The sequence below is a fragment of the Equus quagga genome, chromosome 1 (assembly GCF_021613505.1).
Source record: "Equus quagga isolate Etosha38 chromosome 1, UCLA_HA_Equagga_1.0, whole genome shotgun sequence".
Classification (NCBI taxonomy): domain Eukaryota; kingdom Metazoa; phylum Chordata; class Mammalia; order Perissodactyla; family Equidae; genus Equus; species Equus quagga.
In genome coordinates this window covers 58,111,151-58,138,152 of record NC_060267.1, presented here as the reverse complement: position 1 = coordinate 58,138,152, position 27,002 = coordinate 58,111,151, and the positions used below count along the sequence as shown (strand labels likewise).

At 48.7% G+C, this 27,002-nt stretch overlaps 1 protein-coding gene across 4 annotated transcripts in view; it reads left to right on the top strand.

Annotated features, from left to right (window-relative positions):
* The window catches only part of BID (BH3 interacting domain death agonist), a 27,700-nt gene extending 861 nt beyond the window's left edge, over positions 1-26,839 (top strand). Inside the window, exons 1-6 of one of the 4 annotated variants that reach the window (XM_046640152.1) lie at positions 66-228; positions 17,215-17,288; positions 21,279-21,486; positions 23,526-23,665; positions 24,952-25,164; positions 26,435-26,839. In XM_046640152.1, the coding sequence (XP_046496108.1) occupies positions 17,277-17,288; positions 21,279-21,486; positions 23,526-23,665; positions 24,952-25,164; positions 26,435-26,446 (585 nt within the window). In that variant the 5' untranslated portion in view covers positions 66-228; positions 17,215-17,276 and the 3' untranslated portion in view covers positions 26,447-26,839. Of the gene's footprint in view, positions 1-65; positions 310-17,214; positions 17,289-21,278; positions 21,487-23,525; positions 23,666-24,951; positions 25,165-26,434 lie in introns of those variants that run through there. The other 3 variants (XM_046640121.1, XM_046640141.1, XM_046640130.1) reach the window with 3 other exon arrangements.
* The last annotated feature ends 163 nt before the right edge of the window (positions 26,840-27,002 follow it).

The window sequence follows — 27,002 nt, the reverse complement described above, 5'->3', positions numbered from 1 at the left end:
GCGGCGGGTGGCGGGGCCGGGGGGCGGGGAGCGGGGCGGGCCCGGGGGGCGGGGCGGGGCGGGCGGCGGGCCGCGGGCTGGCCGGGCAGTGCGGGCGCGAACTAGAGGAAATAGCGCCGGCGGCTGCGTCCTCTGCGTCCCGGGCCCGTCTCCGCCTCCGCCTCCGTGTCCGCCGCTTCCGTGCCCGCCGCGTCCCCGCCGCCCCTTCCGGGCTCCCGCGGCTGGAGGGTGGGTGAGTAGCGTCCCGGCCCGGCCTCGTGCGTCCCGGCCCGGCGTCAAGCCCTGCGCCCTCTGGGTCCGCGCGGAGCTGTGAGTTCGGGGGTTCCCGCCGCCGGCCCAGCCCCCACAGGCGGGTCCGGGCCGCTCGCGCTCTGGGGTGGGAGCCGGAGGGGACGCGCGGCCGCGAGGGGTCACCCCGCGGCCCGCCCGCCGCCGGAGCTTCGCCCCTCGGAGCCCGCGCGCGACTCGGTGGTTCCCGCCTTCCGCCCGGCCGGCGCCCGGGGAGGCGGGAGGCCCTTTGTCGTCTCCCCCCGCGCGAGCCTCGGGTTTGGCGGGCTGCTTGTCGGGCCTCGGCCGGGCCGGCGTGCGGGGCGCAGTGGCGGGGGGCTAAGCCAGTCCCTGCCCGCGGGTCCGAGGACAGTTCGCGGCTACACTGCCGGTTCCAACCCGAGATGAGAAAACCCACGGGAAGGGATGGGCTCAGGTCACACACCTGTTCAGAGCCAGATCCGGAACTCAAATCCAGACGCAGACCTTGGACTCTGGTCTAGGGCTCTTTCCCCAGCACCTGCGTACACCTGCCTCGGTGTAGCTAGAGTGTCTGTCATAGAACTGTTAGAAATTATATGCAAATACTTGCTGGTGGTAGAAAGCAGTTTGTTGATTGACTCAATGACCCCAGGGAACTCTTGGAGAGCCCTTGAACCCTCAGCCACCAAGTGGCTGGGCTTAGCAGGGGTTCATTTATTCGTTCATCCAACAAATAGGAATGTCCAGCGGGTGCCGCGGTTGTGGTGGGACAGTGTTGGTGGCAGTGAGGGATGTGCTTGAGGAACACAGATAAGGCCTTCTGGGACTGGATTGGTCTTCATCTGGTGGGCCTGGGACGAAGTGAGGAGCAGGATGGGGACGCAGCACAGAGCTCCCACACCTTTTCAGGCGACTGCCTGATTTCACCCGCCTTGCCTGCCCTTCTGTAAGTCTTAGCTGCTCCCTCAGGCCTCACTCAGTGGCGGCTCAGTGGCCTCTCGCTGTGGAAGGGAGCTGGGGGCGCTGCAGAAGGATGTGGCTTTTCCACATTCCGTCTCCACCCATCTGAGGCACTTGGCATGCTTTGAGGGTGGCCAGGCTCTCCTGGGCCTGGTCTGTGCCATCTTGGGGCAGACCCTGAGCCAGGGCCCCGGAGTCGTGCATGACTTACTGGAAGAGACTGGTCTGGAGCGAGGAGGAAGGAGGGCGGAGGAGTCAGTTGGCGGTGTGAGCATTTGGGTGGCAGACCTCTGGTGAGGCCTTGCTGGAAAGAAGATGCCGCCCAGCCTTTGCTTGCTGCCCAGCACGCGTGCGCTCTCCTGTCCCCCTGCCCAGGGAAGAGGTGCCAGACAACCCTCGGACCCTTGGGCAGCACTTCATCTTGGGCTGAGAGGCAGGCGTCTCATGGGCTGCGGGGACGGACAGGGTGCTGTCTGGTGAGAGTGGAGCTGTGGGACTGGCGACTCTGATACGTTGGGATGCAGGCTTCACTGGTGTTTGGTGCGAAGAGTTGCGGGAAGGTGGGGTGAGTTGCTGTCCGAGGAGGTTAGGCTGTGTGAGGTGGACTCTGAAGAATGAATAGGAGCTTACCCACAGAGGAGATGGCAGGGTGCACTGAGGGCAGTGCAGGGAATGCTGGCGGAAGGGTGCCTGGGTGGGAAAGGGGGATCTCTAGTTGGGAGGGGGCGTTGCGCGCCTTGCCCCAAGGCCTTGCCCGGGGAAACTCACAGCCTTAGCGACCTGGGGAGACTAATTGGAGGAACTGGAGGTGCCACTCATTTGCAAATGAGAACAGCCTGTCCAGGAGCCCCAGCAGTGCCCAGGGTCCTGGACTCAGAAGGAAGGATGAGGCATAGGGAGGAGGATGGATTTTGGATGACAGAACCTTCTAGGGCAAGAGTCTTGGCCTTGCAGCAGGGCAGTGAACAATATTCCAGCTGTTCTCTCAAAGTAGAAGACTGGGGACTCAAGGAGGTTGTGATACTGTTGGTGTTGGAGGCCAAGCAGCCATCCTAATCCAGGACTGTGAGGGTCTTGGTGGTGGTACCCAGGATGCTGGCTCTGGACTGTCAGCCCATGAGAAGGCTTGCCCTAGAGCTGTGGCTGCTGGAAGTGCTTTCTGTGGTTAGACCTTTGGTGACCATTTGCAGGCTGGGACTGTGGAGGGCAGCACAGGCCTGGAGTGCCCTGGAGGCCAGCTGCCTGCCCCACTGGGCTTCCCACGCACAAGGTCTATGAGCAGCACCCAGAGGCCACATGTATCCTTGCCCAAAGCCACTGGCTCGTCTGGAAAAGACAGCTACTTGAGGATGGTGGTGATCAGCCATAACAGTCAAGCTCACTGTGTGCCCGATAGACACGGAGAGAACTTTATATGCCTTGATTAGCTCGTTTGGACATCACAGTAATCATAGACTAGATACCCATTCTGTAGATGGGGAAACTGAGACATGGAGAGATTAAGTAACTTGTCCAGGGTCACAGCCAAGAGAGTCAGACTCCAGAGGCCCAGCTCTAACCAGGATCCTACACTGCCTGGATTTCCAGGCCTCTCACTGCCCCATCTCCCAGATCCAGCCCATCCGCCTCTGTACCCTGGCACCCGTTAGACATTGAGGGGGGAGGATCAGAGAGATTAGCCATGGCCTTTCTGCTGACTCCCCTCCCTTGCAGGCAGCCCAGGTGACGAGGTGGCTAGTGATGTATGTGGGAGAGGGTGAGGCTTCAGGGGGCGGTGCTGTGGACCCTGTCCTTGGGATTTCTCCCTCCTCCCCCTCCTCTTCCTGCCTCCATTGGTCAAAACGGGGAAGTTTCAAATGAAGGGCCAATATGATCATCTGGACGAAACAGAAAGCAGCCATTTCTGGAGTTCTGCTGCCTTGCAAATCGAATTCTTGGTTGGCTTTTTGGGTATTTGTGTCCAGGGTCCTAGAAGCCACCAACTTAGAAAATGAGGAAGTGGTTTGTTTTAACTTCCTTGTTTCCTCAATAATCCTATCAGCTTGGCGGTGGTGGAGCTGGGCACCTGGAGGTGGAGTTTTAAAGGGGAAACAAGCACCTTCTGAGTCTAGCGTGGGCTTAAAAGCAGGCAGGTGACCTTCAGGCACACACAGGAACTGTCCTGACACTGCCCTGGGGGCCCGGGAGGCGTCTGCCCTGGTGGAAGTGTGGGAGAGGCTCAGGAGTGGGCTGCTCAGGAGTGGGGCTGCCACCATGTGGAGGGAGACATCTGGACAGGACCCCCGCCTGCAGTTACTAAGCTCCTGCCATGCTGATGGCTCTGCTAACCAGCGGGGCAGGTCGGCGTTCACCCTACGTGCTTAACAAACCCCTGTCTTCAGAGCGGGGCAAGTGCTGCTGCAGGCACAGGCCTGTCTGGAGTTCCAGATGCAGCCTGGCGGGGCTCCAACTTGCTGAGTCTCCCTGTGCTTGTCCCACGTGGACCCTTGGCCCCGAGCTTTTATTTGAGGCCGGTGGTTAAGTGTTGCTGTATTTCTCTTAGTGGGCATGTCTGCACCCATGTTTGGTTTAATTTGCATAACTGTATATCTCCTTCTAGTTCTCCCCTGAATTCTGTGAAGTTCTGCAGATGTGGAACATTGATGGTGAGAACGTTTCTCACATCCATGCTTGTGTCTGGAAGAGTTCAGGTGGCCGCAGCCCTTGACGGGAACCTCCCCAGAAACTGTCCCGCAGGCGTGTCCTCACCCCGCCCTGGAGAGGGTGGATGTGGGGCCGTGAGGCTGAGGCGTTGGCCCAGGCTGGCGGGCCCCTGGGACTGGGGGACAGCACAGCCTTGAGGAGGCTCCTGCCCAGCCTGGTGAATGTCTCCATTCCCTTGGGACATCCTAACTGTGAGACCACTTGGCCCCCAGGTGTCCGCCACTTCTCAAGAGGCCTTGTTTTCTCCCCAGGATAGCTCCTAGGATCCACGGTGACATCTAATCTCTCAAACTCTTACCTGGCTGACCAGGGAGCTGAGTCCAGGGCCCTTGTTGGTCACTGCATTTTGCTAGGGTGGGACTTTGTGTGAAATGATTGCACTGACTGTGTCTTTTCACATGCCAGCGGCCTGCACTGTTCTCCCAAATGCAGGTTATTTTCACCTTTCATAGATGAAAGAGTTTTTCCCACCAGAACTTGGGAGGCGGGAGGACTCTTGCTGCCCACGCAAGGCCCTTCTGTCTACACCATGGTGGCCTTGCCGTGCTGCTCTGTTCAGCGCCCCCTGCCGGCTCCGGCCCCAAAGGGCGGTGTGGAAGCAGCCCCAGGGTGGCCGCGGTTCTGGGGCCCTGACTGGCCTTGGTAATGTCGCTTTTATTCCCCATGCCTAGGCTCCCAGGGGAGGATGGCTGTGGAGTGTTGAAGGGAGAGGTGGGGGACCATCCAAGGCCAGCCTAGACACTTTGGAGTAGCCCTGGGCTACCAGACTCTCTCCCTGCTGGCCCATCTTGCCCTGCACATGTGACAGATCTCAGGAACCCAGGGCCTGGCCGGTGAGGGGAGCAGGAGGCTCTGGCACCCAGGGTGGTCGACTTGCGAGCACCTGGCTGGAGCAGCAGCCCTGTGTGAGGGGACGGCCTGAGTTACGTCTATACCACCCTCCCTCGAGCTGCCGTTCTTTTAACCGCTTTATTGAGCTGTTTCACATACCATGAGATTCACAGAGTTGCGCAACCATCACCACAATCTAATTTTAGAACATTTCACACCCTAAAACTGCATACACATTATCAGCCACTCTCCAGTCCCCCTCTCCCCGCAGCTCTAGGCAACCCTGATCTGCCTTCTGTCTCTGTGGATTTGCCTGTTCTGGGAAGTTCTTGTAAATGGAGTCCTACAGTATGTGGCCTTTTGTGCCTGGCTTCTTTCGCTCGGCATGATGTTTTCAAGGCTCACCCATGTTGTAGTATATATCAGAACTCCACTCCTTTTTATGCCCAGATAACCCCATTGTACTGGATATACCACATTTTGTTTATTGATTCATTAGTTGAACATTGGGATTATTTTTACTTTCTAATTATTATGGATAATACTGCTGTGAACATTCATGTACAAGTTTTTCTTTGGAGATTTGTTTTCGTTTCTCTTAGGTCTGTACCTGGGAGTGGAATTGCTGGTGTTAGACTCTGTTTAGTGGGTTGAGGAGCCGCTGAACTATTTTCTAGAGCAGCAGCATCATTTACGTTCCTCCCAGCAGTATGTGAGGGTTCCGGTTTCTCAGCATCCTTGCTACCGTTTACTATTATCTGTCTTTTTTATTCTAGCCATGCTCGTGGGTGTGAAGTGGTATCTCGCTGTAGCTTTGATGAGCATTTGTGTAATGGCTGATAATGTTGAGCACTTTTTCGTGTGCCTTTTGGCCATTTGTATATCATCTTTGGATCCTATTTAAATCTTTTGCTAAATTTTTAATCCAGTTGTCTTTTTATTATTGAGTTATAAGAATTCTTTATATACAGTATTCTGGATACAAGTCTGTTGTCAAATAAATGATTTGCAAATACTTTCCCCCCTTCTATGAGTTGTCTTTCCTCCTCCTCCTTTTTTTTTTGGTGAGGAAGATTTGCCCTGAGCTAACATCCATTGCCAGGCTTCCTCTTTTTGCTTGAGGAAGATTATCCCTGAGCTAACATCTGTGCTGAGCTAACATCTGTGCCAGTCTTCCCCTATTGGTATGTGGGACACCACCACAGCATGGCTCGACAAGCAGTGTGCAGGTCCACACCCAGGATCCAGGGTGTGAACCCGAGAACCCTGGGCCACCAAAGTGGAATGTCTGAACTTAACCACTATGTCACCAGCCCGGCCCCTCTTTTCTCTTTCTTGATGGTATCTTTCGAAGCACAAAAGTTTTTAATCTTCAAGAAGTTCAGTTTGTCTATTTTTTCCTTGTGTCACTTGTTCTTTTGGTGTTGTGTCTGAGAAATCATTGCCTGACCCAAGATACGAACTTTTATTCCTCCTAAGAGTTTTATAGTTTTAGCTTTTACATTTAGGTCTGTAATCTATTTTGAGTTCGTTTTTGTGCATAATGTGAGGTAGGGGCCAAATTCGTACATTTGCTTATGGATATCCAGTTGTCCCAGCGCTGTTTTTTGCTCTGGTCTTGGCCTCTTTGTCAAACATCAATTAACCATAAATATTAGGGTTTATTGATGGACTGTCGTCTCTAACCCATTGATCTATGTGTTTATCTTTGCAGGACCACACTGTCTTGATGCTGTCGCTTAGTAATAAGTTTTGGAATCAAGAAGTGTGAGTCCACTGACTTTCCTCTTTTTCAAGATTGGCTATTCTGTGTCCCTTGAGTTTCCATAGAAATTATAGGAACCATTTGTCACTTCTGCAAAAAGGCCAGGTGAGAGTTTGAGAGGAATTGCATTGAATTTGAGGATCAATTTGGAGAGTACTGCCATCTTCACGATATTAACTCTCCAGTTCATGCACATGGCTTTTCATTTATTTAGATCTTTACTTTCTTTCAAAGATGTTTGTAGGTTTCATTGTACAGGTCTTACACTTCTTTTGTTAAATGTATACCTAATTATTTTATTTTTCTTGATGCCATTATAAATGGAGGTTTTTTTTTTTTTTTTTTTGAGGAAGATTAGCCCTGAGCTAACATCCGCTGCCAATCCTCCTCTTTTTGCTGAGGAAGATTGGCCCTCAGCTAACATCTGTGGCCATCTTCCTCTGCTTTATATGTGGGACACCTGCCACAGCATGGCTTGTCAAGTGGTACGTACGTCCGCACCTGGGATCTGAACCAGCGAACCCTGGGCCGCTGAGGAGGAACGTGTGAACTTAACTGCTGCGCCACTGGGCTGGCCTCAAGGAATTGTTTTCTTAATTTTCGTTTTTGGGTTTTTTCTCGCTATCGTATAGAAGTACAATTGATCTTGCAAATTACTTGTATCCTGTAACGTTGCTGAACTTGTTTTTTAGTTCTGGTAGTTTTTAGTGGATCCCTTGTTTCTGTGCATAAGATCACGTCAAATCAGTCTGTTTTAAAGCTTCCAAGCTGATTCCAGTGTGCAGCCAGGTTGGAAAGCACATGGTTAGATCCGTGGTTCCCATGCCTTTGCAGTGGAAGGGGAGGGGAACGGAGTAGTCGGGTAGAGCATTTGAATTTCTGAGGAATTTCCCCCCACGTCTGGGGTAAGCCTACAGGGGCTGGGGTCTCCGACTCGGCCTAGTACAGGGGGTAGAGGGACCAGTGTCCCAACTCCAGCTTCCTCCTTTGATGGATCCAGTTGGGCTGAGTGGAAGTGTGGCCCACTGCAGAAGTGTGTGCTGGCTGAGAGTGACAACACCCTCCCCCCCATGCACTGTCAGAAAGAGCTCATGTGAAAACTGGTGAGGAGTCAGAAGCCAAAGGAAGAAGTCAGCGTGCGTGAAGCCCATGTGGTCTTCTGGGGACCGTGGGAAGCAGGCATTCTGCAGCTCTGAGCCCCTGAGGCCGTCAGGGCCGTCTTTCAGGCTTCGCCTTGACCCTGTCCACCCCTGTAACTGGACTTCACCCCTCTTAAAGGGAAGGACTGTCTTCTTGTAACTCCAGACTGGTGGTTTTATGTCCATAAAAGTAGATATTAGAACTGGCCGGCACCTTTAGAAACTGGTTGTATCATCTCACTGGTTAATGAGCTAAGAGAAATCTTTGACACGTGTCCATTTTATCATTTTATATTTGTATGAAAGTCATAGTTTCACCTTGTTTTTTTCTTCACCCATTAGCAGCTTTGGAGGTCGTCCACTGAGAAGCATGCCCAGTGGACTCACGTGGTCTTTGCTGAGCTGCCAGAGGTGAACCCCCAGCTGCAGTGGACTTCCACCTTTGCTGACTCTGACCGCCTCTCTCTCTCTCCTGACTTTGTCTTTTGTTTTGGTTTCTGGTTTGCACAGCCAATCAGTTACTCCCGTTGGTGGCATCACGAGTGAGGATTTGGCTCTATGGTCTAACCGTTTGTTGCCTTCCTAGGCAGATGACCGAGGTCTGTTCTGTTGAGTAAGTGATAGAGAATCTGGATTGTTGGAGTTTTTGTTTGTGTCCTCAGTCTCTTTTGAGCTCACTTCAGTTCAGAATGTTGTGCCCACCAGGAGGAACAACTCTTTGACATCTGGCCCAGCGAGCCTTCATGTTTCTGTGTTCACAGTTGTAGAACTGATGCCACCAGCTCTCTGTGTGTCTATAATTCAGAAAAGCCTTTGCTTTCATTGTGTAAATGTGGAAAAAGATGGTTCTCATCATTGGGGGGTTAGGTTGTGAAGTGTCTTAAATTAGAGGAACTCTGCTCTGATTGGCTGCATGGACCTAAATAAATGTTTATATATGGGGCCGGCCCCCTGGCCGAGTGGTTGAGTTCGCGTGCTCCGCTTTGGTGGCCCAGGGTTTCACCGTCTCGGATCCTGGGCGCCGACATGGCACCGCTCGTCAGGCCACGCTGAGGCGGCATCCCATATGCCGCAACTAGGATATACAACTATGTAACGGGGGGATTTAGGGAGATAAAGCAGAAAAAAAAAAAGATTGGCAACAGTTGTTAGCTCAGGTGCCAATCTTAAAAAAAATTTATATAAATCAAATATTTATAAAATTTCCAGAAAATAAAGAGATTCCATTTTTAATAATTTAAATGCACTAGACTTAAAAATATTATTACAGAAACAAATTCAGAAATGTTTTAAGACTACGGGTTCTTGTAATTAAGATAAATCTTTGGGCGCTGGCCCCGTGGCCGAGTGGTTAAGTTCGTGTGCTCTGCTTTGCCCAGGGTTTCGCTGGTTCAGATCCTGGGCACGGACATGGCACCACTCATCAGGCCATGCTGAGGTGGTGTCCCACAGTCCACAACTAGAAGGACCCACAACTGAAAATATGCAACTATGTACCAGGGGGCTTTGGGAGAAAAAGGAAAAATAAAATCTTTAAAAAAAAAGATAAATCTTTGGCAAATGAGAATAAATTAATAATTTTGGTTTAAAAAAGCTTTGTCTTGGGGCAGGCCCCGTGGCCGAGTGGTTAAGTTCACGAGCTCCGCTTGGGGGGCCCAGGGTCTCGCCGGTTCGGATCCTGGGTGTGGACGTGGCACCACTCATCAGGCCACGCTGAGGTGGCGTCCCACATGCCACAACCAGAGCCACTCACAACTAGAATATACAACTACGTACTGGGGGGCTTTGGGGAGGAGAAGAAGAAAAAGAAAAAGGAAGATTGGCAACAGATGTTAGCTCAGGTGCCGATCTTAAAAAAGAAGCTATGTCTTTTCTCTGATCTATCAGTATTAAATATAATACTGATTATATTTAATAATCAATACTTAATAAATTTTATTCTACATGGTTCCTCCCCAAAACACTTCTACAGGTTTACTTATCAAATCAGCTAATATTACTCTTACATAATGTCTAACGTTATGAAAAATGTAAATTTGTGTTCAAATAAATTGAATTAAATTCTGACAATGTTTTTATTTTAACAGTATTCCAAGATAAAGCTTAGATAACCTAAAACCTTGGACTCATATTAAATTGAGCTAATTAATAGGTAATCATTGTATACCTAGATAATTTATAAATAAGAATATTGAAACACTAATTACTAGGTATAATTTGAAGTTCTTTTAATATACCAGGCAGAGGCTTTGTCTTGGGCTGGCATGAATGGATGCATCTGCTGCTCTGAGAACGTGTGAAAGGGATGCGCGTGGCTCACATGGCTGCAGCAGGGTGAGCCGGGTGCTCTGGAGCTGGGCCACTCTGCCCGGTGGCTGTGCATGACGGATGGCTCGCAGGGACCGACCCCTGGTTCTCTGTGAGACAGAAATCGATTACTTTGGTTAAAAGTTATAGTTAATATGGCAGTTTCTCAAAACTCCATTTAAAATGTCTCCACTAAAGTCAATTTTGACACTTTAAATATAAATATGTCTATAAAATGTGTATAAATATCTCTATCTTTTATATATATAGAGAGAGAGAGCACGCCGTAAGAAAGACATAGCTTTTCCTTGCAGACAGTAGGCACTCTTGTTACGACACAAAATTGGGGTTCTCTTGCCTGATGTGCATAAAAAAAGATTATTACAGCATGAGCTTTTGGGGAAAGAAAGAGCTTTATTGCTAGATGGATCTGCAAGGAGACAGACATGTGCCCTCAGATCTGTCTCCCCGGCCCAGGGCCTGGGGCGCAATTTATGCAGTGAAGGGCAGGGCGTCTGAGTGTGGAGATAGGTGATTGGAGGTGAGGAGAAATGAGGTAATTGGTGATCTGCGCAAGCGCAGTTGATCTTCATGGCTCTTCACAGGACACATGTTCACAGTGGTGGGTTAGCATGCTCTGAGGGTGAAGTTTTCAACCCTTTGACGTCAAAAGAGTCACTTAGCAGGTGTCTGTGCAGGCCCAGCTGATGGGTTGGTGGTACCAACCTGCGTGAACTGGACAAGGGGTCTCATTCCTGAAAAGCCACCCTTTATCACTCAGGGAATGAGATGGAGTTGGTTGAACTGGTCCTGGAGGGCCCGCGGTTACACTGAATATTTGATGGATGCATTAATGACTTTTTATAGCAGCACACACTTTAAAAACAGGGTTTACATTTATAACTGCACTTTTTTGTGTAAATAAGCTTCCTTGGGGCAGAGACTCGTGGCTCCTTTTTACCCTGTTCCTCCAGCTCCAGGCGCAGGGCCTGCGCATGGAACCACCTCTGAATGTGTATCGGTCCATCGATGAGGGCCACACAGCCACACAGCTGGTTGGGGGCTAGGCTCAGCTGGGTTCTCCCAGCTTCAGTGTTGTGTGCCCTCCCGTGCAGTGTTGAGTGGCCTTGCGATCTGCATGGTGCTTGGGTAGCGTATGGATGAGGTTCTCAGGCCTCGGGAAAGGGGGATTCGAGTCTGAGCAGACATGGGTGAGCTATCCACTGTCTGCTTATCCTACTCGGGGACAACAGGCCCAGAGGTGGGCACTGCCTTGCCCCAGCACCCCCAGCTTGGGTACTTTGCAGCTGGCGAGGTGTTCCCTGTTCTCACTGGGCACTGCTCCCTGAAAACTGGGGCAGAACTGCCTTCCTTGCAGGGATGTCGGGAGGATCAGAGAGAAGGCCTATAAAGGTGAGCCTGGCACTGTGGCTGGCATGTTTGGACATTGTCAATACATGGTGGTTGCTGGGGTCCTTGTTGTCAGGAGTAAGAATAGTTGTCATCTCTGCACCTCAGTGTCCACTGTTATTAAAAGGGTGGGGGAGAGAGGGACTTGGAGAAATAACCCGTGAAGAGTGTCGAGTCCAGGTGCGTCCGTCACAGTGTGTCTCAGAGATGGTGAAAGCCTGGCTGTGCGTATGCTTGGTAGGCAGAAAGGAAGCCTCCTGAGGGGAAGGCAGCAGGTTATTGTTCCCTGTTCCCTCCCACCTGGCCATTTTCCCATCGGGTCTCAGAAAGGAGGGGACATCAGCTCTTGGTGGCTTCAATTCTCCTTCTTGCTGGCAACTCTGGTTAGGAATTGGGGTTTGGGGATGAAGCCATTGTTGACTGGGAGCCTTTGAGGTTTTCCTGGGTTTCTCCAGCCCTGTCCTCCTGGCGCCCTCACAGCGGACAGTTGACTCACTGAGTTTCTTCACAGTAACAAAGGAATAAAGCCGGAGGCGAACCAGATGCAGACGGGTGGTCTGCCCTGCCCCACCCTGCCGGTTGAGGCATGCCCCGGGGCCCTGCCCAGCCAAGCCTGGGAATGCAGCCCACCCACCTCCCCTGCTTGCCAAGGACCTGCACTGGGCCGCATGCTCCCAGGGTGCTCTGGCAGTGACCCTGCGGCCTGGGTGACCTCAGCACAGCCCAGCTGAGCGACATCATTCTTGTCATCTGTGACTACCATGAGGCCAGTACATAGAAGATGACATGCTGAACTTTCACATCTATTATCTCATTTGATTCTGGATTTAATAGGAAAATGCCACACCAGGGTATTCATCACAGTCCTATTTTTAATGGTGAAAAAATTGGAAAGTATACATGTCCAATAACAGGAGATTAATTGTATTTTGGTACATCCGTACAATAGAAGAAGGTTTTCAGCCTCAGCACTATTGACACTTTGTGCTGGGTCATTTTTTGCTGTGGGGGCTGTCTGCACACTGTAGGACGTTGACCAGCATCCCAGCCTCTACGCACTGGATGCCAGTAGCACCCCTCCCAGGTGTGACACCCAAAAATGTCTCCAGACATTGCCAAATGTTCCTTGGGCCAAATTTGTTCAGGGGCAAAGTTACTGCTGGTCAAGAACGAGCCACTGCAAAAGAATATTGTGTCAACATTAACACATTTTTTGAAGAATATCCATTGAAGCGGGAAAATCATCCCAACATAAGTGAAAGTAGAAGACGACGGAAGTCTCCCTGAGGATGTGGGTGTGTGTGTCAGAGTGTGGAAGGAAATCAGATCAAAGGTTTGTGTGAATTCTCTCGAGTGCTGCCTCCCCCATGGCTTTCTGAAGTTCCTTCCTGACAGAGCGAGGCGGAGCAGAGGCCAGGACTCCGCGTGCTGCCCCTCCACCTTGGCAGTGACTGTGGAGATGGTTTGGCTTCTGTGGTCTTTTTCCTGAGGAGCATGTTCCGTTCTGTTCTGTGTCCTGATGCTGATAATGGCTCCAGCTCTTGCCTCTTGCTCTGTGGATGGCCAGCAAGCCAGTGTCCTTGTTGTCTGTCCACGTAAACCAGAGTCCTCTGCTCCTGGCCCTCTCCTCCTAAATACTCAGCCATACCCAGCTGAGGGGTGGCTCTGCCAGACCCCCATTGTCTGCGCATGACCCCCACGGCCGGCGTTAGCACCCAAGACAGGGAGAGGGCAGCGCCGAGAGCGATGTGTCCCAGGCACGGCACAAGATGGCTGCCTGGTGCACGGAAGGCACGGCCTTCTTGCCACCCCCTTTCACACGGGTTGGAGCCTCCCCCTTTCTTCCTGGAGATGAGTTGGTTGTCTGTTCTTCTGTTTTTATCTCCTGTGTATTTAGGAACCATGTGAAATTGCCAATTTTTTTTTTTTTACAATACAGATATTTATTTTTTTACGGAGGTAGCATTGTTTTATAACATTATATACATTTCAGGTGTACATCACTGTATTTGCGTTTCTCTGTAGATTACATCATGTTCACCACCCAAAGACTAATTAGCATCGATCACCGCACACATGTGCCCAACCACCCCTTTCACCCTCTTCTCTCCCCACTTCCCCTCGGGTAACCACCAATCTAATCTGTCTCTATGTTTGTTTGTTGTTTTTGTTATTTTTAATGACATAATCTGTGTGAAGGAGAAGTCAGTGTCTTTTTTTTTTCTTTGCAGGAGAGAATTTGCACTGTGCTAACATCTGTGGCCAATCTTGCTCCTTTTTCCTCCCTCCCCCTTCCCCCAAAGCCCCAGTACATAGTTGTAAGTCCTTCTAGTTCTTCTGTGTGAGCCGCCACTACAGCATGGCTACTGACAGACAAGTGGTGTGGTTCTGCGCCCGGGGAACTGAGTCCAGACCACCGAAGCGGAGCATGCAGAACTTTAACTGCTGGGCCGTGAGAGCTGGCTCTGTTTGTTGTTGTTTTTATCTTATATTTATGAGTGAGATCATATGGTATTTGACTTTCTCTGACTTATTTCACTTAGCATAATACCCTCAAGGTCCATCCATGTTGTCACAGATGGCTGGATTGCATCATTTCTTATGGCTGAGTAGTATTCCATTGTGTATAAATACCACATCTTTTTTATCCATTCGTCCCTTGATGGGCACCTAGGTTGTTTCTAAGTCTTGGCTATTGTGAATAATGCTGCGATGAACACAGGGGTGCATGTATCTTTACATATTCATATTTTCATGTTCTTTGGATAAATACCCAGCAGTGGAAATAGCTGGATTATATGGTAGATCTATTCTTAATTTTTTGAGGAATCTCTGTACTGTTTTCCATAGTGGCTGCACCAGTTTGCACTCCCACCAGCAGTGTATGCAAGTTCTCTTCTCTCCACATCCTCTCCAACACTTGCAATTTCCTGTCTTGTTAATTATAGCCATTCTGATGAGCATGAGGTGATATCTCACTGTAGTTTTGATTTGCTTTTCCCTGATAGTTAATGATGTTGAACATCTTTTCATGTGCCTGTTGGCCATCTGTATATCTTCTTTGGAGAAATGTCTGTTCATATCTTTTGCCCATTTTTTTAATTGGGTTGTTAGATTTTCTGTTGTTGGGATGTATGAGTTCTTTGTATATTTTGGATATTAATCCCTCATCAGATATATGGTTTGCGGATATCTTCTCTCAATTGTTAGGTTGTCTTTTCATTTTGTTGGTGGTTTCCTTTGCTGTGCAGACACCTTTTAGTTTGATGTAGTCCCATTTGTTTATTTTTTCTATTGTTTCTCTTCCCCAGTCAGACATGGTACTTGAACATATGCTATTAAGACTGATGTCGAAGGGTGTACTGCCTGTGTTTTCTTCTGGAAGTTTTGGTGCCAGCCTGGTCGTGTAGTGGTTAAGTTTGGTGCACTCTGCTTCGGTGGCCCAGCTTTGTGGGTTTGGATCCCAGGCACAGACCTGCAGCACTCATCAAGCCATGCTGTGGTGGTGACCCACATACAAAACAGAGGGAGCCTGGCAACAGATGTTAGCTCAGAGTGAATCTTCCTCACCAGAATAAAAAGTTTAATGGTTTCAGATTTTACATTCAATCAAGTCTTTGATCCATTCTGAGTTAATTTTTGTGTATGGTGTAAGATAATGGTCTACTTTGATTCTTTTGCGTGTGGCTGTCCAGTTTTCCCAACGCCATTTATTGAAGAGACTTCCCTTTCTCCATGGTATGTTTTTCACTCCTTTGTCAAAAATTAGCTGTCCATAGATGTGCGGGTTTACTTCCGGGCTCTCAGTTCTGTTCCATTGATATCTGTGTGCCTGTTTTTGTGCCAGTACCATGCTCTTTTGGTTACTATGGCTTTGTAGTATATTTTGAAATCAGGGAGTGTGATACCTCCAGCTTTGTTCTTTTTTCTTAGGAATCCTTTGGCTAGTCAGAGTCTTTTGTTGTTCCCTATAAATTTTAGGATTCTTTGTTCTATTTCTGTGAAAAATGTCATTGGGGTTCTGATAGAGATTACATTGAATCTGTAGATTGTTTTAGGAAGTATGGACATTTTAACTATGTTAATTTTTCCAATCCAAGAGCACAGACTATCTTTCCATTTCTTTGTGTCTTCAATGAAATTGTCAAATTTGACTGTTTTTGCCCTACAAAATGACCATTTCGTTTGGTTCAACCTAATATTGTGTGTAAATATACACATGGGCAAATATGTATTAAAATAGGATTATTCCATTGAGACTGTTCTACAGAAACTTTTGTTCAGTATATTTGGGCATCTCTCTATGTGGATACACACACAGAGTGGGCACAGTCTTTTTTTTTTTTTTTAAGGTTATGAATGTTAACATCTTTGTGAAATTACAGTTGTACATCATTATTAGTCATGTTGTAGGTACACCACTTCACCCCTAGTGCCCTCCCCCCACCCCCCTTTCCCCTGGGAACCACTGATCAGTTCTCTTTGTCCATATGTTAACTACTGCCTATGAGTGGAGTCATACAGAGTTCGTCTTTCTCTGTCTGGCTTATGTCACTCAACATAATACCCTCAAGGTCTATCCATGTTGTTGTGAATGGGACGACTTTGTCCTTTTTTATGGCTGAGTAGTATTCCATTGTATATATATACCACATCTTCTTTATCCAGTCATCAGTTGCTGGGCACTTAGGTTGCTTCCACGTCTTGGCTATTGTGAATAATGCTGCGATGAACATAGGGCTGCACAGAACTTTTGGAATTGCTGATTTCAGGTTCTTAGGATAGATACCCAGTAGTGGGATGGCTGGGTCATAAGGTATTTCTATTCTTAACTTTTTGAGGAATCTCCATACTGTTTTCCATAGTGGCTGCACCAGTTTGCATTCCCACCAACAGTGTATAAGGGTTCCCTTTTCTCCACAGCCTCTGCAACATTTGTCACTCTTGGTTTTGGATATTTTGGGGCACAGTCTTTTTAACTCAATCCCCAGTTGGCTGTTGTCTGATCAGTTATTTGTGATGGGTTATTTAGTTTGGAGTTTGTGCCATATGGAAGTTTTAATCTTTTGTGTAATTGTCAAATATACATTCTTTGTCTTTCTGTATACACATTTTACAGGAGCTCTTTCTCTGTGGATGATTGGTCTTACCTGTCCATTGAAGCCATGTGGCCTATGGAGAGAACTGGCCTGGGTGTCCCTTTCTTCCCAGACCTTATTTTCTTATCCACTGAGTCAGAATGAACACAGTACACTGCCTACTTCTCAGCACACTTGTGAAACAAGAGAGAATCAGTGAATGCTCCAGCACCCTTGCACGCTGAAGGAATGGGTTGGGACTTTTGTTGTTGGAAGGAATCGTGACAGTGGCCATATTAGTGGTCATAGGAATAATAAACAGTTGCCCTGAAAAGGTCCAGGTATACTTTATTAGCTAAGTTATTTTTGTACAAAACTCACTAATATAGGTATTTACTGAAAAGGAGTTCATAAACCAGATGGTCCTGTATGCCTGATCAGTGGGGTCTTCCTATCAGTGAGCTTGGGGTGGGAGAGTTGAACTCTGAAGTTGGAGGGTCGATCCTGGGGAGCTTGTTGCCTTGGCAAGTCTCCGTCTGGAGGACTCTCCATGGGCGGCTCCCGGGGTTGCTGCCCCAGTTCCGTGCTGAGGAGAAAGCAGCAGCCCAGGGTGAGCGTGCTTGGGGTGGGCCAGGTGAGCTGGGCCGCCATAGCTGGAGCGCCTGTGAGCCAGGGCCCAGGATGGCTTCCTTGACGCTTTCCTGAGGGCGCCCAGAGTGGGAGTCCCTGCCGGGACCAGCTGCCTACCCTGTGTTTGTGTGTCCTCTTCTAGGCTGCTGACTTGGGACACCTGCAAGCCAGAGGGAGTGGAAACGCCCCAAGGCTGCCTGTGCCATGGATTCTAAGGTCAGACAGTGCACTTCTGGAGGAATGCTGTGGGGGGGGGTAGTGAAGGTGGCTGGGGCCAGCTTCTTGGCGTATGTGCTCCCAGTGTGGACCCAGCCTGATCCCTATTTGACAGAGCCGCAGAGAGGAGCCTCAGCTTCACTTACTGGAGCTCAGCAAAGAAGAACACCAGAGCGCTCTCGTCTCCTCGTCCTCTCCCTCCCACACCTTGTGTCAGGGCGCTTGCTGCGGGGCAAGGAGGCTTTCTGATTCAAGACTCTTTAAAAGCTGTAGAGTTCTTGGGAGAGGTCACCGAGCAGTCATAGGCCACTCCCCGGCCTTCAGCAGGCTGGCACCCAAACTGTGCCTTGTCCGCACTTACTTTTGAACAGGCTTGGAAGAGAAAATTGAGGCATATCTGATCAAAAGCTCTTCATTCATTGGCTTACTCTCTAGTCTTTCTCCTTCCCTCCTTTGCCGAGTTCTGTGAAGTCTTCGCGGCGACCAGCACCAGGGGCTCCTCCTTGTCCACCCCAAATATTTGTTCTCACCAGCCATTGTGGGCATCTACAAAAGTCTAAGGATTTGGCGGTTAGTAAACTCAGTGGCCCACAGTTTGTGAATCCCTGAACATAGCAGCACCTGGCTCCTGGAAGGTTCTCAGTATGTACTTGTTGAAATCCTTCTAAAAGGTGGGAAGCACGTGGCTTTCAGTTTGTTGGCTGGAGGCCCTAAGACATCGCAGGCTCCGGAGAGAGGTTAGTTGCTTGAACAGAAGAGATTTGGGGAGCTCCCCTTGTCCTGATAAAGGCCTGTTAATGTCCAAAACACTCTTCTGTTGGCGCCATTTAAACCTGCCCATTGTTGTCCCTTCCACCTCGCAGCTGTTGTCTCCTCTCCCCTATTCTTCAGACGTCTGTGACTTACAGTGTCACGGCCACCTTGGCCTTGTGGAGCACACTGACTGTAGGGGTGGTTCCTCCTACATTGTCCCACTTCTCCTACCAGCCTTCAGTACCGGAAGGTGGGTGACGTTACTCCTGGTGTTTTTCCTTCAAGGTGAGGAAACTGAGACGCACTCGTTGCCCAGTGTCCCACAGAGTTGGGGTTCACAGTCACATACTGAGCAATTTCCTCTTACATTTCAGGGTTTGGCCGCCCCCGCCCCCCGCCATCAGAATTTCATCCTGTTGTAGATTTTTCTTTAATTTTTTTCCAGTTTTTTTAAATTGTGGTAAAATATACAGATCACAGATTTTACCATTTAACCTTTTTTAAGTGTTCAATCCAGTGGCGTTAAATACACTCACATTGTTGTACCACCACCATCCATCTCCAGAACTTGTTCATCTTTCCACCGGAAACTGTCCCCATTAAACACCAGCTCCCATCCCCCACTCCTCCCAGCCCTGCTCTGCTTCCTGTCTCTGAATTGGATTCCTTGAGGTCCCTCGTAGAAATGGATCAGACCCATTTGTCCTTTGTGCCTGGCTTGTTTCACTTAGCATAATGTCTTGGGTTTGTTTTTTTTTTAGTTTTTATGGTCCTATTCATCCATATTGTAGCATTCTTCTTTGACTTTTTTGATATTTAGAAAATAAGTGACATTGGTTTGGGGATTTTTTGGTTTTTTTTTTTTTTACCCTGTTTGTTTGGTGCTCTTTTCGCCAGGATTGGGCACCAGGATTATTCTAATTTATCAAACACATTGGATAGCTTTCCATGTTTTTCTTTGCACTGGAACTGATTTTATAGCATGAGAGTTGTTTTTGCCTCCTTTAGATCAGTTTTGTAATATATCCAGCAAGATTTTCTAAGTGTTGATCATTTCTCTTAATGTATTTTTTTTCCTGTGATCTAAAAGGATAAACAACTATCAAATCTTTCATGTTCTGAGACATCCACTTCAACTTTTATCACTAGAAGGATCAAAAAAAGGTCATAGTTCCATACTTGGCTTGTCACAAGCTCTGTTTGTTCTTGGAATTAAATACTATCAGTCTTCTGAGCCTCTTACCCATTTTGTGGCACTGTCCTGCCTGTTCTTGATATGCTCATCAAAACAGTCAGTCTAGACTATTTTCCAGCCGACTGGTACTGAACGTTTGACTTCACAGGTTATCTACTCAGGGCTTCTGGACCTGTGTTCCTCTAACATGAAATTCTTTCCTTTCCCTCCCTGCCAACTCTATTCTTTTTATTTTATGTGGGAAAGGCAAAGATCACTGAACTTATATTGATAACCTGGTCTGGCATAGTTGGTGGCAACCACTACTCTGCTTCCAGACTTTGGACCCCTGTGTACCAACCTCTGCATCAAAAGGCGGCCTCGGGCAAAGGCTGCCTACGTTAGTTCCTCCGGCTGCTGTAACAACATACTACAAACTGGGCATTTTCCCCTCACACTTCTGGAGGCCAGGAGTCTGACATCGAGGTGTCAGCAGCGTTGGCTCCTTCTGGGGCTTCTGAAGGAGAATCTGTCCCATGCCTCTCTCCACTCCTGGTGGCTGCCAGCAGTCCTTGACTTTTAACACAGCGCTCCAGCGTCAGCCCTGTCTTCACGTGGTGTTGTCCTTGTGTGTCTGTGTGTAAATCCTCCTCTCCTTCCTCTTATAAAGAAACCAGTCATTGGATTTAGGGTCTGCCCTAATCTGGTAGGACCTGATCTCAGCTTGAGTACATCTGCGGAGCCCCTATTTCCAAATGAGGGCCCTTTCATAGATACTTAGGCTTAGTCCTGAACATTTCTTTTTGGGGAACACAGTTTAACCCACAACACTGCCCCAGGTCTCCTTTCTTCTCTTCTAACCAGGATACCGCTTGAAGCAGGAGTGAAGCATGTTCTTGAGTTTCCAAGCTGCTTTATGCCACCTGGCCTCACTGTAACGATTTGATACAGTAGAGTTTTTACATAACATTTTTCCTTTTTTAAGAGTAATTTTGGAGAAGTCTGAATAGCAATACATAAGCAACTTATTTTATGCATTTTATTTATTTAAAACAATTTGCCCTCTAAAAACCGTCCTCTAAAAGCTTTCTGATTAATAAAAAATATTAAGGACCTAGAAGATAGAAATAAATTTTACTTACACCTTCATCTTCTTGTACTGACCTGTTATGGCCCAGCATGTCTGTTTTGCATTTATCTGGGCAGATCTCGGTATCCCTAGCCTTCCAGATTATTTCCTCTTTCATCCTAGGTCTTTGCTTGTTCTGAGCACACGTGGCTGCTGATGCTACAGGTACTCACCTTTGTTTGTCAGGAATCCTGTCCCAAATGCAGTGTGCACACCAGGGATGTCCCTCCTGGCTCCAGAACACAGATGCTGAACGGGGCTAGTGCTGCTCCTGGGTCGCAGAGCTGACAGGGCCTGAGCACACCAGCCCCTCGGCTGGAGCAGGAACCATCCTCGCGCCTCTTTGGGTTTTGGTTCAGGGGCATACCCATCTGAAGTAAACCAAGCCTGCCCAGAGGCAGATGTTATCTGTGGTCACTACTACCCAGTATTTATTGAAAGTCTGCTGTTTGCACAATGTAATCCTGGGCCCACAAAGGAGACTTTTGAAAAGAAAGAGCTTCTAAGTGCTGGATGCATAGCTAGGAAAGGTGGGCTTAAGTCGGTAAGATATGCCAGACTTGGCAAAAGCATATGGATACAAGGATGGCATCTAAATGATGATGCTTGCTTGGCTTCCCTAACAGCCTTTGGAGCTTCCTACCCTGAAAGGAAGCTCACTCCAGCTGCATGTTGTCAGGATGTCAAGCAGATGGTGCTGGATTGGAGCTTTCTCTTTGGCATCCACAGGTGGCATTGCTCAAAGCGGGCACTGCACACTTGGCCTCTCCCACTTGCAGTAGTCCTTGTGCCCACAGGGTTATTCAGCTCTCTTAGGCCAGTGAGGCTATTTCAGGCCTGGCTGTACCTGGAGCCCTCTGCCAGCTCAGCCGCAGTGAGGGCCTCTGGCTGGACCAGGTTCCCACAGGTCTCCCTGACTCCCCTTTCATCTTAGGTCAGCAATGGTTCAGGCCTCCAGGATGAGCACATCACACACTTGCTGGTCTTTAGCTTCCTCCAGAACTGCTCCAAATGTCATTTCTACAAAGAGCTGGAGGTGTTGGGCCATGAACTGCCCGTGCAAGCTTACCTGTGGGAGGACCATGACGAGCTGCAGACAGATGGCAACCGGTGCAGCCACTTCGTGGCAAGAGCGGAGGCAGGTAGGCATCTGGCCCAGCTTCCTTTGCTCCACATCTGGGCTTTGCTGTAACCAGTAACATTTAGGGAACCTAAGTGCTGGAAGGGACCTGTGGGCTCTGTCTCCACCTCCACGCTTTCAGTCTCCTGTCCCTGTTGGTGTCACAGGTTGTTTGGTCTATGCTTGATTACTCCAGGGGGCAGGTGTAGCTGAGTTTCCAGTCATTGGAAATCCACTCAGTTTCTTTCTAATGATTCTTTGCATCTGTATAGCACCTTACACTTTTATATATATTATGGCTTGTAATTATCTACCAGATAACTGGGGCATTGAACTATTCTGAACATCATTTCCAGATGAGGAAATGGCGGCCCAGACAAGGGTAAACAACAAGCCCCAAATCAAACAACTAAGGGCACAGCTGAGCCGAGACTGGGGCCAGGCCTCTTTCCTCGGGGCCGGACCCAGTCGTGCTCCCACTGCCTGGTGCTGCATCACAGTTTCCAGACTTTCTTCACCCTTTCCTCACAGTTGTGCTGTCCTCCCAACCTCAGTTTTCACTCCTCTTGGCCACTGGCGCTGCCTCCACTGATGGAGGCCGCCCTGAGCTGACGGCTGAGGGAGCGAGGCTGGGGAGCGTGTTGAGGTTCAGCCAGTCCCAGATTTGGGCCTGGAGCAGTGGTTCTCAGTAGTGTGCACACTGGAGTTCCATGAGGAACTTTTGCAGAATGCATAGGCCCTGGGCCCTGCTCCAGCTGCCTGACCCAGCATGGTCTAGGATGGAGACTCCCCAGGTGTTTCTGATGGACACCCTGGTTAGAATCACTGCCCTGAAAGCCCAGGGTGACTCTGAGGACCTAGGCTCGGGCCTCTCAACCCAGTGAGCAGGACTGAAGCCCCGAAAGCAAAGACCAGGATGAGGACGAGAGTTTTATCCTGGGTAAGTAAGAAGCCAGAGGGAAACTGCAAGAACAGAGAAAAGTATAGGATTTAGTGGGAGAAATAATAAAAGCCAGCATTCATTGAATACTTACTAGGCACTGGGTACAGGGTCCATTCATTTACTCATTCATTCATTCATGCAGTTGTTTATTGAGCACCTACTGTGTGCCTTGCATTGTTTTTGGGTGCTGCGTATTTGCTAGTAAACAAAACATTGAAAAATCAGAGCCCTTGTGAAGCTTACATTCTGGTGAGGGAGGCAGACAAAGAACACAGGCAGGTAAAATGTATGATACAGTAGTGAGTGTCAAGGAAGGAAAAGGGAGGGCGGAGGAGGCGGGTGTGTGGCTGTGAAGTGGGGGTGTTAATCTTGGACAAAGTGGCGTTTGAGTAGACCATAAAGAAGGCAGAGAAGGAGCCGTGCTCTCCGGGGAGGCCAGTGCAGCTGGAGAAGAGGGAGAAGGGGCAAGTAGGGAGAGTTTCTGTTAGAGAGGCTGGCGCAGATCATCCAGGGCGTTCTAGGTCACAGTGAAGACATCAGATTTTACTGAGACAGGACTTGGGAGAGGAGGTGGGTGCCCTGTGAAGCAGGTGGGGAGGATGTGGCAGGGTCTGTGGCTAGGGAATGGCGAAGGCGGGGCTCCTCACTCATCTGACTGCAGAGCTCTGACTGTACAGGCTGACATCTGTTAAAGGATGGAGTTTAGAGCTGGCAGCCATAAAGGCTGCTGTCGTGTTCCTGCCTCAGCTGCCCGTAGTCATGGATGCCCAGCATCACTGATCCTTTTTGTGGGCAGATGTAGAACCCGTACTCCTGGAGAGGCCTGCTTCTTCAGGCCAGTCTTCTGCTCACTCAGGCCCTTTCCTTTCTCAGACCCACTCAAGCCCTCTGCCCGTGCTCCCCTGAACTACAGATCCCCAGGTCTTCACACTGTCGCCCCAGGAGAGGAAAGCAAATGCTCAGCTGGGACCGCCATGGTGTGCTCGGAAACAGGAGCCAGCCTTGTTCTAAAGCAGAATCCCATCCTTTTTCTGTATAGGGTGGCGTGGGATGAGGGTGTCCACCAGGGCGATTGTCTGAATCTGCTTTTTCTCTGCTGCCCCTGCCTGAACATTCAGATTCTGAGAGTCAAGAGGAAATAATCCAGCATATCGCCAGGCAACTTGCCCAAATAGGGGACAGGATGGACGACAGCATCCACCCAAGGCTGGTGAATAACCTGGCAATGCAGTTTATGAATGTGAACCTGTCGGAGGAAGTAAGTGAGAAAGTCCGCCAGTGCCTTATCTGGGTCAGTGAGGGCTTTTTCAGTTGTCAGTTGAACTAACAAGGTCTGTCCTCTGTCTTCTGTCAGACCGACCAATGTCCAGTGAGGTGACTCAATTCATGACTGTCTACAAAAGAATTGGAAATAGAATCCTAGCATGGTTAATTGTCTTTCAAAAGAATTAAGTTACTTGACATTTAGGAAACCTGAACCTAAAGTCAGAGTCAAGAGTTTGGGGATAAAAGCCACCAAAAAGATTAACAAAATGTATGTGACTCTTCCAGAAATAACTTATTCTTTCTTCAGTTATAGGGAGTTGAATACAAATGCCAATAGAGAACTTTATGTTACTTACCCAAGTGTGACAAGAAAAGTGACATTTTAGCCTACTCCTTTTGACTTCATGGATATACTCAATCTACAGATACTTACAGAGCTTCTGCCATTTGCTAGACTCGGGGGGGCGGATACAGGGAAAGGTCTAAGGCACCCTTCCTGAGAGGTCTAAGGTGTCCTTCCTGAGGAAATTTAGTGGGAGAGGGAAGTAACCCAAAGCTGTCAAATGTATTCCTGCAAGAGTTCAGAGGAGAGAAAGCTTCCATTCTTTTGACTCTCAGCTGAAAATGCAGGTGCCCTTCACTACCTAGAAACCTATTCATCCTCCAGTGTTCAGCCAGCTTGTCTCCTGCCTCCAGGAAGGCTTGTCCCCACCCTAGTGATCTCTCCCTGTCTGACGTTCTCCAGCAACTGTCATAGCATATATAAACATCTAGTGATATTTTGCCTTGGGCCCTCTCCCACAATGTTAACTTAATTTTGCACATGGTTCAGTGAGGTCCTTTCAGGTCTAATTGTCCACAGTATGCCTCTCCCATGGAGGTGGGAATGTCACATGTAGCCCCCTTCATTCTCCTCCCTTTAGCGAGGTCTATGCCAGTAAGATAGGCATGGGATGTCTTGGGTAGTTCAATAATTCCTGATTTTAAGGGCCTTAGAGGCAGAGGATGCCTAGCGCTAATGGGAAGACATGATGCTCTCTAAACACGTGTGTGGTTAATGAGCATCCCACTCTGGGAGTGATCTCAGCCTTCCCTTTCCATTGCTGTTCAAAATGAAATTGTTTCTCCTTCTCTCCTCCAACCTCCTTAGCTATTTAATAAGTGTGTCCCTCTAAATGAAAGCATGCTTCTTCATACTTAACAGTGGAGGACTGTTTCCCCTCCAGAGGGAAGAATGCTAGTGGGTTTTGTGTGCCCCTTCTTTTCACCCCTGTGCAGGACAGAAGACAGTGCCTTACTTCTGCGCTGGAGCAGGTCATGCAGACTTATCCTAAAGACATGGAGAAGGAGAAGACCATGCTGATGTTGTCCATGCTGTTGGCCAAAAAGGTGGCCAATCACACACCGTCTTTGCTCCGTGACGTCTTTCGCACAACAGTGAACTTTATTAACCAGAACCTACTCACCTATGTGAGGAACTTAGTCAGAAATGTAAGAACCGGTGATGTCAGTTCCTTGGCATTTCACTAAATCCTCTTGATTGCTGTCTGCTCCCCACACTCGTTTCCCTCCAAGGTCTGGAGACCCAGCAGAGCCCTCCCCTGCCGGGCTTCTTTCACCTCCTCTCCCCCTGCTTCTGGCGACCAAACCACAAAGAAGCTGTTAGAGACCTTTCTGCTCAGGTGGAAAGGCTTGGTTTGGTTTCATGAGCAAGAAAGTTATGTGGCAGAAGCTGGTAATGAACACTTAATGTCCTTTCGAGATTTATCAGCTTTATTTGTAAGACCTGCTGCTATCAGAGGGGTGGTGAAGGCTCCCTTCGTCCTGTTGATGGAACCGTAAGAGTATGGATGGATGTGGAGAGCAGGAAAGGCAGGGGCAGGAGGGCCCAAGCTCAGCCTCCTCTGTGCTCTCAACTCCACCTTGTGACAGAAATAAGGATAATTTAAATTAAAAAACATGCTTACCAAAGAGGATGATGGAAAGAGAGAGATCAAGAGGAATAGTCAAAAGGGGGAAAACTACCTAAAATCTTCCCCAGAAAACATCTGTCCCATAACCAGGATATTAAGTCACAGTTCTTCATGCTGCCTGAGAAGGGCCACCCACTCCTCTAAGTCTGGTGCTTCAGTTCGTAAACCCAACTGGAAGTTAAGTGGATTATCGGATCTATAAATTTGCAAATGTTAGTGAATGTTTGGGATTTTCTATGTCAGAAGCATTACTCAGGCATCTCGGCCTCTTAGTATTTACTGATAAGCCTTAAAAGCATTCTCTAGCTGCTGTGGTCTTCAGTTACACAGGCATTTTAAAACGGGGGAAGGAGTTTCAGTCTCAAGTCTGGTGTTAAACCAAGCCGGCTTGTTGGAAGGAGCCTGAGAAAGTTCTGGACAGCTTTCACCAGCGCCATCTCAAGGGGGAGTAAGTGGGCAAGACTTCAGCAGTAGTTTGTATTAACAACTTACCAGACACTGAAGGGCAGAGCAGAACCTCGATGCCTCCGATCACTAAGAAGCCTCTTGGCACCGTAAGTGGCTCAGAGGTGTGCACACCCAGGTCACAGCACCTTGAGAGCCTGTGTTTTGCAGTTCTCATGTAGCGAAGGAGGCTGCAGGGACGTGAGGATGACAGGGCTCCAGAGAGTGTGTTTTTGCATAAACCCCAGCTTCACCTCTCTTGATTGTGGCACTAGAGTTCTTAAGTACTGAGTCCTGGTTTGTGAATGAGACTAATTCGGGCTGTTTTTGCTTTCTTGCTCTAGGAGATGGATTGAATGGATGCAAAAGCGTAACTGGTTAAAACCTCATATGGTGACAGCAGTATAGCTGCCTTCAACAGAGACGGAGCCATTGCCATTTAAACAAGGTTCTTAGACAAGATAGGCACGAGATAATAGCTATTTATTTCTATTTTAAAGATGATTTCTAAGCTGGTGACCCATTTAGGAATCTCTATATTAATATAATGAAAACGTCAACTTGCACATATTTGAATGAGTTTTCATACCATCTTCTAAATCTGTCTACACACTGTGCCTTTATCTTCGGCCGTATAGGTCCCCACATGAAAATTAAATTTAAAAGCAGATTGTAAGGCAGAAGAAAAAAACCACAATGTTTTTTTGTTAAAAAAAAAATAAGGGGCCAGCCCAGTGGTGCAGCAGAGTTTGCATGTTCCACTTTGGCGGCCCAGGGTTCTCTGGTTCGGATCCTGGGTGCAGACCTATGCACCGCTTGTCAAGCCATGCTGTGGCAGCCATCCTACATAAAATAGAGGAAGATGGGCATGGATGTTAGCTCAGGGCCAGTCTTCCTCAGCAAAAAGAGGAG